A 14,543-nucleotide genomic window follows, 5' to 3' on the forward strand; every position below is an offset into this window, starting at 1 on the left:
GCGGCACGGTGGAGCAGTGGTAGGGTCCTCCTTGCGTGGAGTTTGCATGCTGTCCCCGTGTCTGCCTGGGTTTCCTCCTACAGTCCAAAGACATGCTGGTTAGGATCCTAAATTGTGCTGTGTGTGTGCCCTGCGGCGGGCTGGCACCCTGCCCAGGGTTTGTTTCCTGCGCCCAGTGTTGGCTGGGATTGGCTCCAGCAGACCCCTGTGACCATGTAGTCGGATACAATTGGGTTGAATAGATATAGAATGAGCAGTTTTCCCTCCGTACGGTAGGTGGCGGTGATACACCGAGATTTCACAATTCAAAAATTCAAAATATACCGCCAATGAAAATTCAAAATGCACGTCGTCCTGTTTCTAAACCTTTTTCTTGCTTGTGGTAAGTTTACATTTTAATGTCATATTTCTGTGTTTGTTTAAAAGTTTTAAGTAGCGTGCAAAAATAAATTACACGGACATTTTAAACTTTGTACGCGACAAAAATATGCTGGTAATAGTTTTTCAAAAGGAAGTAAAGCAGAGCTGATCAAGATAAATAATGCACAACGGATAGTCAGTCGTGGGGACGATTTTCAGTTTTAAGCAATATTAACATTTTAACACCCTTAGCTTCACACAAACGTATTTCGGTAGCTGATTAAGACCCCCCTTCAAAAATAGCACAGCTGCAGCGATAAATTGCTTTTTTCCTTAGTAGTAATAGTAATAATAATAATAATTAATGACGATTAGGTTAAAAATGGGTTCCGTAACAGTTATGGGAAGATGAAATCGAAATTCTGTTTTGGAGATACGTAGCCTGAAGAGGCAAATCTCAAGAATATTGAACGTTATATCGAACTTGACCTTAATGTGTGGATGGTGCGCAAATATTTTCCTTAAATAAATACCTCCGTTCACGTTTAGTTCATTATAATATACTATAGTCTGATAACCCATCTGTCCTATTTATTCTCACTAAAATACATCTAAAACAGCAGTCATTAAAAAAAAAGGTGTTTTCTTGGTTTTGATATTTTAAGTGTTTCTCCCTAACCTGCCTCTCTCAAACGATCCTGAAACTGTAACTCGGCAGCTACGGCAACTTTAGCTTCGTCTGCTATTGGGACTTTTTGCTGTTAGATTACAAACCAACAATTCTCGTCACTTTGGTATTAAGTCGTATAAAAAATTGACAGGTGATCTAGGTTCAACATTGCTTGCAAGTGGTGGATGCTGCAAACAAGAGTAAGAAATTAACACTTTTTTAAAAAATTGTTATTGGGTTTAAGACTTCTAAAACCGTGTTTAGCACAATCTGTAATAGGCGCATGGCGATTGCCGAGATGGATCCAGCCGCAAAGCTGCTTGATTCAGGGGCAGCCTGAGCTAATTAGATTGCAGGTTTTTGCCACTTGGTTTACTTGACTTGAGTCAGGTAACCCTCCGCCACCCTAACTTTAACCATAGTGTAATTAGTCCTTATCACTGATGTAGAATATAGAGCGAAGTGACAAACTCCTCAATGGAGTGGAGGTCTGCAAGTCTGCCGATAGGGTCTACAGCAGTGCTGGCAGATTTTCATTTTAACCCTTTTCCTAATCGGTGACCAGTTTTCACTGCCAATTAATTTTTTCCCTTCATTTTAATAGCCCTGTTTTTAAGGATTCGGTGCTCCGAATTGATTTGTTTTTTAATTAAATGACAGCCAAACAGAAGTGAGACATGAAACAAGCCAACACATGACCAGCTAAATTGGGGCTTCAAACTCCAAGTTTCATTCCAATCATTGTAATGAGAAGCCGATTCTTGCTGTTAAAGTCATTATTTAATTCCTTGGCTTGTTGCTACTCTCATTCTGCCACAGCAGGTATTTCCAAAACTGTTGATTTTCTGTTTTTTTCTAAGAACACCATCAAAATTTTTGGTGACCTGAGAGATTAACCTCACTGAGACCTTCACCATTCTTTATTTTCTGATGCTGTGTGATGGGTATAGGTGATCTGGTCATGTGGTGGTATGTTTTCTGTCTCACTGCCATTGGCGTCTAATTAAGGAAAATGAAGCAACAAAGGGGACTGAGTCAAGTTAATTAAAATTAAGACAAAAGAACTTAATTAGCAGCAAAATATTGGCACTAATTAAGAAGATGGTTAGAATGAAAACTGCAGCATCAGCGGCACTCCAGGACAGGAGATCGACACCTAGAGCAAGGGTGGGCAAACTGCAGTCCCCGACATCAATTTGTGTGCAAAATTTAAAACCTTTGTGATTTTGTTAACAAAAATGACAGCGACTTCAATTAACATAACTTCGTGATTTTATTAACAAAAATGACAAACACATAAACAATGTGTGTTTTGGAACATGTGAACAAATGAGCAAGGTCATTTATAATGTTGCATGTGTACAAGCGGGAGCTTGTGTTTACGGAAGTGGACTGCATGTGACTGTAGAGTGCACAGACATTTCAATTGCACTTAGTCTTAAGGCCGGATGCTATGTAAGCACACAAACTGTCGTGCATGTGTTTGAATCGCTTGGATTAATTCGGCCATGGTTGTCGTCCAAGCGATGTATTATACTACAAAATTTGTTTTCCCTAACACATTGAGTGGTACTGTGAGATAACATAAAAGTGAAAAGAAATGATGTGTTTTTAATAAGGAATGGCCATAGAAGTATTATTATTTTTTTTAACAAATGTTGAAAGTATAGCAGTGTGTCTAATATGCCATGACAGACTTGCTGCTTTTAAGGTGTTCAGTTTGAAGAGACATTGTCAAACTAAACACAGTAAGTTTGGAAGTAGTTTATCAGAAAGTGAATTACAGCAAAAGGCTAATTTTATTTGCTGATTTCTTTGTTTAGCAGAGTTTTACAGTTATGACTAGTACATGTATTTATGTATGAAAGTAATGTTTAGTAAATTTAGATTTTTGTCACACATGGCCAGCTAGAGATCTTACATTAGTCCATGTGACCCTCGGAGAGAAAAGTTTGCCCACTTCAGATCTAAAGGTCTGTTGGGCTGTCGCGTCTGGGTGGAAACAGTTGGCTCACCGAGTGTCACATTCTTAAACCAATCCAACGCCTCATGCATGCAATGCTCAAAGTAGGGGGCAAAGATCAGAGGTGCTCTCGTTAACTCGGTCAACCACCGTCTGCAGTCAGTCTCGTGGGGAAAAAATATTAGACGTGTGTCTCATGAGCAAAGAGCACATTATACGTCTGAAAAATAAGCATAACGTGTTCTGAAGATTAAACATAACCTGTTGAAAAGGGAAAACATTTCTATACATTGGCATTCAGCGGCATCAATGGATAAATAGTAAACGTGAACGATTCGTTGTGTGCTGTCTGTTGTTCAGTGTTCCGCTGATAGCATGGAAGTCGATGTATTCTTGACAGAACTGGCAACCATATTCATAAAAATACGAACAAGAAAATGCGCATTTTGTGTTTGTTCTTTATGGAAGCAATGGGAAAAGATTCAGTGTGAGGCAGGTGATTATCTCACTAAGGCTTTTGATTCTTTAAGACTGTGTATCAGAATATTTACAAAAGAACATCTCCATTAATTTCAATTGCAATCTGCTATTTTTGCTCCTCCTAATGTTCATATAATTACATTGTTCATAACAGCTTCATTTAAAGTTTAATTTCACAATATACTCTATCCCCAGTTAAAAAAAAAAAAAAAACAACACTTTTTTATCCATTTCTTTCTTCCTGTGTTGGTTTCCCTATCTGTTGGGGTTGCCATATAGCAATCATACCTTACTTTAAAACTAATCAAATATTTCCAAATCACACAGTTTTTATGTGGTGATGTTGTTTTGGGTTTATATTATTATTTTTTAACTTTATCAGTTCACAGCTTATTACTGAGTGATTGTGTCATCCTGGGACCAAAGGTCAATAGTACTTGGCCCACCATTAGACCTTAATCTTTATTGTCGTCCCATTATAAAATCTTTAAATCTTTCTTGTACCTTGACAACCCTGCCACTTCTAGTGTACTTGACTTTCTTGACCTTGACTTTTCATTTGGTTTTGCATTTGGTGGCCCTCTGGAGGTTGTGTACCAGCATCTTCTTGTGTTGGTGCCTGTTCTATACTACAGTAGTCTTCTTCTCCAACTACAAAAGTGTCAGCCCGAGATTTCTTCTGTTATGTATACACTTCTGACCTGTTGAAGTCACAGTGTCCTATGACCTTGTTTCCTGACGTTTTTGCACCTCCATTGCAGGTTTCTGAGACCAAATGCTTTTAATTTATTAACAAACATGTGGCAGAACATTTACAAAAGATGCACGTCTACATTACTCCCCATTGCAAGCTGCTATTTTTGCTCCCCCTGCTGTTTATTTTATTACATTGCCTGTCTGTTCAGCTTTATGTTAAGTATTAATTCACAATATACTACACATTTGAAGTAAGCTGTTAAGAGAGCTGATAAAGATGTGCTACAGGATGTGCACATTTCTTACTCATCACAACTGAACCAACAAATCTGCCAAACGACAGCAGTAAAAACAGGGAGTAGGCTGCACTGCATCCACTTTCTAACTGCATTTCTAAACGAATAACTATCCATCCATTTTCTAACCAGCTGAATCCGAACACAGGGTCACGGGGGGTCTGCTGGAGCCAATCCCAGCCAATACAGGGCACAAGGCAGGAACCAATCCTGGGCAGGGTGCCAACCCACCGCAGGACACACACAAACACACCTAGGGCCAATTTAGAATCGCCAATCCACCTAACCTGCATGTCTTTGGACTGTGGGAGAAAACCGGAGCGTCCAGAGGAAACCCACGCAGACACGAGGAGAACATACAAACTCCACACAGGGAGGACCTGGGAAGTGAACCCGGGTCTCCTAACTGCGAGGCAGCAGCGCTGCCACCGTGCCGCCCTAAACGAATAACTTTTTTTTTTTTTTTTCTTTTTTTTAACATTACAAATTAGTCATTGTTTTTATTGTATATCCATAGGCCACAATGCTTATCTAAACTCTGTTCATGTAATAGTGAAAATGACAGAAAGATTGTAGAAGGCAGAGGCACTTCTTAAACGTTTGTGGAGCTCAGTAGCTGCGGTGGTCTGTGTGTGTGTGTGTGTGTGTGTATGTCTGTCTCTCTATCTGTCTGTCTATCTCCACTGTTGCAGTGCTCATTACAATGTGCAAATTACTTATTAAGCTCCAGTCACCTTGTGGTACTGAGCTCCTGAAAGGATAACAGCGCTTTTAGCTTCTTATTTTCTCTTAGTATCCTCTTTTTGTTAAGTTTCTTTTTCTCTCTCTCTGATGTCCTAGCGGCAGTTTGAATCGCACAGGCAGTAGGAACTGGGGCAAGTGTTTCAGGAAGAAGCACTGTGGCTGTAGTTTTTGCAGCACAGGATTTTGCCAGTATTCACTACACACTTTTTAATGGGTTGTCCCCAGACCTGCATTCTTGTTTCATGAGGGACCAAACAGGTGATTTCTCATTTGTTGTTTAGGGTATTGTGTAACTAAGAGAAGCTCGATCTCTGAGTGAGTGAGAGTGCTAAATGGAATGCGGTAATTGACAGTTTCTGTGAGTAGTATATTGTGGCAGCCATAATCATAATTGAGATTAGTATTAATAATACTGTAACGACCGGGGGGTGGAAGGGTGCTAATACAGACAGAGCAGTGGGATTAGCTTTTATGCAGATTGCTGGTGAGTGGTCCTAAAAAGGATCGTGGCTTTCTTCAGCACACCTAAAATCAAATCAACTTTTATTTGTTACATACAAAGTATTTGAATCCCAATCTAGGTGGTTTGTCGTGTGTAGGGTGCAGCAATGCGCTATCAGTGCATGCTCTCTAACCTCACCAAAGTATGCATACAGTACAACGTACTGTATAGTGAAATGCTTAGTTGCTCAATGACTGTACCTTTTAAGAAGAAGGACAATGACAATAATAATTCTTTACATTTACAGTATATAGCTTTTTTTTTTTTCACTACTCAAAACACTTTATATAGTAAGTGGGAAACCACTTACCAAAATTAATGTGCAGCATCCATGTGGTAGAAAAGAGGCCATTGTTTGGAAGGCGGGTATCAGTGATAATTTTGTTTGCCCTAGTCCAACATCGCTTGGTGTAGATGTACTTGATGTTAGGAAATGCACAACAAGTGATGCATTCAACTGACCGCAGTGCCTTGTGGTCCTGCTGCATGCTGTTCCTAAATCTGGAAGTGATACTTCTTGTCAGGATACTTTCAATAGTTGATCTATAGGAGTTCTTTAGCAATTGGGAGGGCAGCCTAAAATCCTTGAGGTAGTAAAGATGTTTTGTTCCTTCTTTACTAAGGTGTCAGTCTGTTTGGACCAGGTTAGGTCCTCTGTGATGTGGACACCATGATGTATCTGAAACTGTCCACCTGATCCACCTGAGTGCTGTTAATACTGAGGGGAGGCCTGTGCTGTTTTCTCCCAAAGTCCTGTTATCAAATGTTGGTCTTCACCTTCCATGTTTCTGACACCTGTTTGTGACAACAAAAGAGATCTGGAAATAATTCTTTCTTTGCATATTTCCTGGTACTATTTTTCTCATAGTAAGAATACATTTTCTATTTGCTTGTGCAAATTCTCACATAAATATGGAAGTAAACTGAAATAAAACCAACCACGTCACATGAAAAGTTTACTGTGATTTGCTCTGTCGGGAAGAAACCTCCCTGCAAAGGATGAAATATTGTTGCACAGGAAGACTAATTGCTGAGCTATTGCACATGGCAGGTTTTTTTTTTTTAAATGACTGAATCTCATAATATTGATGTTTTTGTTAAAAATGACATATATAAACTATATAAAAATGTGTTTGTAATTGCAAGAAGCGGATCAATACTTGACAACTGCCTTGACTTGAAAAATTGACATATATTTGATTTGATTTTAAACTTTTCCATATTCCATAGACTACAGTGTAAAACAACAGTGCAAGCAAGATATTTTTTTTTCATTTACAGAAAGTGATTAACTTTAAAACATGGTTTTACATGGCAAATGTATACTGTAAAATCTTGTGTGTAATGCATGCAATTTTCACTCATGTTCCTTTGCTAAAAATTGGAGTGTGCATTATACACAAGATATGCTTAAAAGTGATAGCTAAATCAACATAATATGTCTGTTCCTGTATGTAGTGCGCTGTTACTGCATGGTGGTATATGGTGGTTTTTTTTTTGTTGTAGTCCTCCAAAAGCCATTACACCTCATTTGTTGGTGCTGGTTATGGAAGCATTTTTTTAATAATATTTAACCAAAATATGCAAGCGTCTTGTATGCTGTGAGTAGGAATGTCACAAGAGCTGATACTTCATCCATCCATTATCCAACCCGCTATATCCTAACATAGGGTCACGGGGGTCTGCTGAAGCCAATCCCAGCCAACACAGGGCGCAAGGCAGGAAACAAACCCTGGGCAGTGCACAAACACACACACACTAGGGACAATTTAGAATCGCCAATGCGTCTAATCTGTATGTCTTTGGACTGTGGGAGGAAACCCATGTAGACACAGGGAGAACATGCAAACTCCACGCAGGGAGGACCCGGAAAGCGAACCTGGGTCTCCTAACTGCGAGGCCACCTTGCCGCACGCTGATACTTCAGTTCTATGTTGATACCAAAATTCTAAAAATGCAATGTAATGGTACTAGTTTTTTACATTATTGGTAGTACAAAGTCAAAGTCGGTACTGCACTCATGCGTGACTGCAAATGCATAAATCACGTAGAAAAGCACAATAATGCATGAGAAAAAACATGAATAAAATCGATTGTAATGAAATAGGCAGTAGATGGGGAAAAGGTTTACTGATGTCCTCCCTGTATACTTAATATATTAAAAAAAAAAAAAAAAGTAAAAAGTAAGTTAAAATGAAAAAATCGTCTTCACAAACACAAGTTCAGTTTATTTAAAAGGAATAGATATTACAATCCCTGATGGTTCAGCACAGCAGTTGCCTTGAGTGGCGCTGGGGATGCCATCTTTGTAGGGTAGACATTGATAATGACCATTTAGTGATGTTTCCACCAATATGACATATCATCAGTTGTGTACCCGGCCTCATAGGGTGTTCCGGCCTTTTACCACAAAACACCCTCTGTCGAGGCAGGAGAACCACAGGCTAATCAGACCTGGGTGTGTGTCGAATGGTTACTAAGTGGTCATTTGGCAGCCTATACTGTCTCCTTTCTCTTCAGCCACAATCAGTGACTGCTTCTTTCAGTGATGGTGGCGAGTTCCTTAATTGCCTTCAGCTGGGCCTGCCCTCTGATGCCCACTTCCTTCAGCAGCCTTGTAGTGGAACTGGCTACAAAACCCCCGCAGCCCTCCTCTACTGGATGCACCTTCACATTCAAGCCTCACTCCTCTGCCTCAGTTGCAAGATTAGCATACCACAGCTTTTTTTTCTTTCATATGCCTTATCGATGGCGTCCTCCCAAGGGACTGTCGGCTCAATGATGATCAGCAGGAGTTAGACCAAAGAACTGATTGGCGGTTACGATTTCAGATGGGAAGGTGAATCTCTGATTTAGATTGACACCCATTTCCCAATCCCTGGCTGTACTCTGCGGGCATGAGACAGAAGGCGGAAGGCTTGGTCTGCTGTTTCTCCCCTCCCTAGATGAAGGATGTTAGTTACAGGAAGGTAACCTGGGCATTTAGGGGGATAGCATTGGTTGGCACACTCTTGTCTTCTAGTGCCGAGGCCAAGCACCTCAGTACTTGGTTATAACAGCACATGTACAGTAACTTCCTTGCATTAAACTATTCTTACAACCCAACAGGATTTGTGTGAGGGTTGCTGGGGCTGCACACTGGTGACAGGCTGTGTCCTTTCCACGCTAAAGATGTAGATTTGTTGGTGAGTAGTACATCATATGTGGCTCTAACTATGAAACATGGCCTATTCGTTTACATGTTCCATAGTTCACTTCATGTGATTTTACATCGCTGTATGCCTTGGGAGTCTGCTCAGGCACATCTGGCTGCTTCCCTCTGGTGGTGTACCTCCTCCACCACCAGATGCCGGCATTCAGTTGGTGTAGCCTTTTGTCATGTGGGTGTTTTTTGGTCCCAAACCAAGTCCTCCTCTACCATGTTGGACTTGCCCCACAATGTCCCGATGCTTGAGGGCGGCCTTTGCTTCTATCATTACTGAAGCTGCATCCCATATCCTCCCTGTTGCTAGGATTGGTGCATCATTTCTTATGAAGGGGTCATAGGACTCTTTGATTGTCATAACTAGTCTCGCTTTGGCGCATTTATATTCCTTCACAAGACTTGATATAGACAGAGGGCGGGCTCCATTATCTTATAGGCCTGTGCGGCTGAGGCATCTTGGTAGTCTAAGCCACTTCCTCACTTATGTGCTCACTATTCTCTCCAGTTGTTTGATATGGGATAATGTGACCTCATAGATGGTAACTGACCACAAGAGACGGGGCAGCAAACCAAACTGAAAGCACCACAGCTTCCATTTTTCAGTGAGAGCAGTGTTGTTAATTTTCTTTTGGCCACTAATTGTGTCCTGGCTGAGTTGTTCCACCTGTTCAAGCTTTTTGAAGTCTGCAGTGTACCAACATCCAAGGCTTTTGATGGGCTTTTCCAGGATTGTTGGTATTGGGTCATGTTTTTGCAGAACCTCTTTCATTGTTAAGCCGGCCTTTGACAATGGAGATGCTAAAGGATTTGCTGGGTTTTATCCCCATTCTTGCCCATTTGATGTTTTCTTGGAGTTTATCCAGCAGGCATTTGGTGCATGCTTTTGTTGTTGTGACTGTCATCTTGTCGTCATCCATGTATGCCCTGATTATAGGAAGATGTAGCCCATTTTTCAGATGTTCCCCTCTATCCATCCATCCACCCACCCACCGTGAGGCTCGAATAATGAGCTCCATTGCCACTCATTAGAAACAGCCTGGTCTTGGAGTCTGGCTAAGTCCAGGCTCATTTTCCATTCCCATTTTCCTAGCTCATTGCCCTATTTAGTCCCAGTAAAGCATCTGAGGCTTTGCATTCATTCTTTGATTGTAATAAGCATATCTACAGATGTCAGTCTGAGAATCCATCCATTTTCTCACATTCATATACAGTTCAGGGCCTTGGGAGGAAATCTTGTACACATTCACAATTACACAAAATTATTAAAAACTAAAAATCAAGAAGAGTTTTAAACAAAGTGGCCTTTTGGCTTGTCCACATCTGCAAATAAATGATGAGCTCCTTTTGCTAATACCAAAATTTAATTTACTATGTGTTTTAATAATTTAGAGATCAAGGCACATCTCACTATTACTACTGCATTAACAGAGACGCATAGTCTCCGTTATGCACACCAGAGCTGCCAAAATGATGCACTTCATGGCTGAATACAAGTAACATCAGTCTAGCAAAATTTTAATTCTAGATTTGTATATAACAAAAGTCTGCTCATTTAGGCACAACAAAAGCTGTTTACATGAATTATAAACAATGGATTAATGTAAAGCTGACAAGTTTGCAAACTTTAAGGGTTTCTGTGTAAAACAAATGTTAAAAAGGAGGGAGAGATTTGGAAAATTAAAGCATAAGGAGTTTGTGACATAGCCTATGAAATTTAAATGAATTTGACTCCTTTGTTAGGTATTACTCTTTAGTGTTTTCACCAGCTAATGATGCAAATATAAATATTAAAATAGCAAATGTTACAAACTTAACAGAGTTATTCTCTGAAGCGCATTGAGCATGGGAAAAGCGCTATATAAATAAAATGTATTATTATTATAAACTAGATTTTAAAGACATTTTGTTACAAAAACAGCTTTGCAGAGTTTCTTTAAATGAACATTTTTCAGAATTATAATGGAATTTATAAATTCAATGGTACAGATATAATTTGTTGGAAATATATTTCAGTTACTAAAGAGGAAATGTCAGAGAATAAATTTGAGTATGTACACATGGTATTACACGTGCAATATTGTTCACTTGAATAATGGAGGTACTTTTAACAAAAAGCCTTTGAACGAGTTTCTGTTTTTTGCCATGGCATCAAATATATTGGCTGTTGTGACATTTCATTGATATTGGTGTTGAATATGAAAATTATGGTATGGTGACATCCAGCCTCTGAGACTGAAGTGAACCAAGTATACTATGCTACTATTAAAATGTGTACAGTCTGTAATTTAGTATGAATAACTGCTATTGTGCAGGAGTGTAGGTATGTGCATGAGTGTGCCTTGTGATGTCCTGGTTTCCCATCAAATGTTCAGTCCTGTGTTTTCTACTGCTGATGTTAACATTCATTTCACAGAAATTTAGGATTCTATGTTGGTTGTTTTAACGAGCACACTAAACAATCCAAAAATACAAATAATTGCTTTTGAGCACTTTTACTTTGAATTCTTTACACCCCTTAATGTCCTATTTTAAACCAGATCATTTTGGGCAAATATATGCTTTCAGCGACAGAAATATGGAATATGTTTAAGACGACAATGACCAATTTACAGGTAAATTACAGAAATAAAATACATAATGAATCCTTTTTCACTAAACTAAATCTATACTCTGATATCTGCCTGATCCATAACTTCTGACCTTTTTTGGAAACATCTCCATGATAACATACTGTATTAAATTTAATTTTTTACAAGCTAAGATGGATTAATGGTTCCAGATCCACACCAGCTGACAAACTGAAAGGGCAATTAATGCAAGGCAAATTACTTTAATAATAATAATAAAAAATCTTTGCATTTATATAGCACTTTTCTCACTACTCAAAGCGCTCAGCAATTGCAGGTTAAGGGCCTTGCTTAAGGGCCCAACAGAGTATAGTTCCTTTTGGTATTTATGGGATTCGAACTGGAAACCTTCCGATTGCCAGTGCAGATCCCTAGCCTCAACTTACTTAGTTTTTGTTATTCCTCTGAGTGTAAAAGTTCTATTAATGCAATGCATGAAGAAAAACTACTAAAAGTTTCTATCATAGCTCCCCTTCCTGTAAGTGTATTGCAGGAAATGGATGAATATGTTACAGATACTGAGTGAAAAATTACCAGTGTTAAAGTGGGTTGCCCTCTCCTAGACTAGTTAATGGTATGGACCTTAAAAGAAAAGGTTCAAATAAAAGCAAGAACAGAGCCATATGTTTGCTGCTTGTTAAGCTGTCAGGAAATACTATGGGTGTTTACTGCCATACTTTGTACAGCCTCAAGCAGCCACTGTTCGTCAGTGTTGATCTGGCAAGGAGCTTGTGCTGACACACTGAACTGTTTTGCGACAAATGGGTTTTCTAGCAGGTAATTCAGTGGAGTAGGTGTACTCTATACAAATTGAATAATGTACACCGTATTCTGACATCAATGCTTGTTGCTCCCTTGTCTGTCTGAATTTACATTTGATCATTGAGTTACCCTCCAGCTTAGTGAACTTCCAAAATTAAGCAATAAAGGTTTAAATATTCCATGAATTGTGATTCTAGCAGTCATCCACTAACCTCAAAGGTTTTTTCTGTATAAATGGTCTAAACTGATGCATTATTGTTAATTAAGAATCTCATTGCTCTTGGATGTGAATTGACAGCCCATAATAATGAGTAATGAACCTTCAAAGGACACACACTGCATGATTAGAACACCGTACTCTCATCTATACAGTTTCTGTTATGTATGTGGTTCATTCACCATAAAAGCACAACGTTGCCCTTTTACCGCAGATTTTAAGAAGATATACAGATTATACCTCGGCTGTCTCCTTGGTGACCAGGATAAATCTTGGGCTCCATATGTCATCTGTACCAGTTGTTCCAATGGAGTGCAAGAGCTGGCTAAATTGGCAAAAGTCTGTGAAGCCATGTTCAATCCCGATGGTATGGATGGAACCGTGAGACCATCTCAATTATTGTTACTTTTTCCGCGTGAATACAAGTAGATTCTCAGCTAAAACTAAGCACAAAATTGTATATCCCAACCTGGATTCTACGATCAGGCTGTCACATGTCTTTGAAAATACACTTCTTGCATTAACACCTAGAGTTCTTTCCAGAAAATCTTGGAATGGTGAGTGACGAGCAAGGAGAACGTTTTCACTAAGACATTCAGTTAGTGGAGTGTCGCTACCAAAGTTTCTGGAATGAGAGTATGAAGGCCTACAATCCAGACACTGTGACAATCCACACACTGTACACAAGAAAATCGTACTCTAAGCGTTTTTGAAGAAACCGTGGTAGCTGAATGACACAGTTAGGCACACACTGTGGCAAAGATATACCGATTTGACTTTGTACTGAAGATATTGAAACATTTACTTCATTGGTGCTTAAGGTTTAGCAAAAGATACATGCAATTACACTGTAAACTAACATTACTCATAACTCAAAGTTGACATGACTGGAAAAGGCTGAAAGCGGATCTGAAATCAGCTTCAAACTGGTTTAGAAAAGTGTGTTGTGGTCTCTGATGATTACCAAAAAAATTGTTTGTTGCCTTGCGTTATTTAAAAAAAAAAAATAGTTTTTGACTATTTGAAAAAGTTATATTTAACTTTATGTGCTTTTTTGTTTTTTTATTATTTTATTTATAGATTTATTGTTCAGATTAGAGCTGCTATAAGAAATACTATTGTAGTTGATTCAGGAATGGGAAAGTTGGAGAGTTTGGGGGTCCCACAAAGATGAGTGGAACATTGCAGTCTCTGCAGCAGTATATGGTTTCCCTCCTCTAAACATGTTACACATCTCTTATGAGATGTCTGTTCAGCATGCAAACATCTCTCTTATCCTTCCACTTCAAAGCTATCAACTTATTTCTGAATACAGCAGCAACTTCTCCTGATATAAATTTTTTTGTCATCACAGATTTTGGCAGGTCCTTTCTGTTTGATCTTACTGTCCCTACCTCATCAGTTTCCCTAAACTTCAAAAATTCATACAGCCAAGGATTGCTGTAGTAATTGTCTGCTCTTATCAGATAACCTTGGTTCAGTAGCTTCTCCGCAAGTGTTGGCACAATCCGCGACGGTTTTTTAAAATTATGCACATCAACCTCTCCTACATCATTTACAAATTCTGTATCTTTTCCCGTGTACATCATCATATTCCACACATATACACTTTTTGCCTCACAAAACCTATAGAGGATTCTATCCCAAAACATGATTTTTTTTCAAAATGTATACTTTCCACCTTAGACAGCATTTCCATAGCAGTAAAAGTTCATCGATTGAAAGATCTCCCTCTGGAATGTAACTTCCAGAAAATTTTCAAATGCAGTGGTCAAAGAAAGGCTTGATTTTATGCATCTTTGGAGAAACTGGTCCAGCGTTGCTATATTCTTCATTATCAAATAATGGGTAACACGTCTAATTGCTATGCAGCTAAATATATTAGAGAAAAGGCACAGAATGTAAAGGCTATAAATAAACAGATTTTGTTATTAGTAGACATAATGAGTTTTCATAAGTGCTTGCTTACTACAATGCACACAACACTATATAAATAGAAATATAAACAGATGAACTAATGT

At 38.9% G+C, this 14,543-nt stretch overlaps 1 protein-coding gene across 1 annotated transcript in view; it reads left to right on the forward strand.

Moving 5' to 3' along the window:
* Window positions 1–280: 280 nt before the first annotated feature.
* The window catches only part of LOC120522895 (CD226 antigen-like), a 53,056-nt gene continuing 38,793 nt past the window's right edge, over window positions 281–14,543 (forward strand). The window contains exon 1 of the mRNA XM_039743659.1: window positions 281–382. Within this exon, the coding sequence (XP_039599593.1) occupies window positions 343–382 (40 nt within the window). The 5' untranslated portion in view covers window positions 281–342. The remainder of the gene's footprint in view (window positions 383–14,543) is intronic.

This window comes from Polypterus senegalus, chromosome 2 (genome assembly GCF_016835505.1).
Source record: "Polypterus senegalus isolate Bchr_013 chromosome 2, ASM1683550v1, whole genome shotgun sequence".
Taxonomy (NCBI): Eukaryota; Metazoa; Chordata; class Cladistia; order Polypteriformes; family Polypteridae; genus Polypterus; species Polypterus senegalus.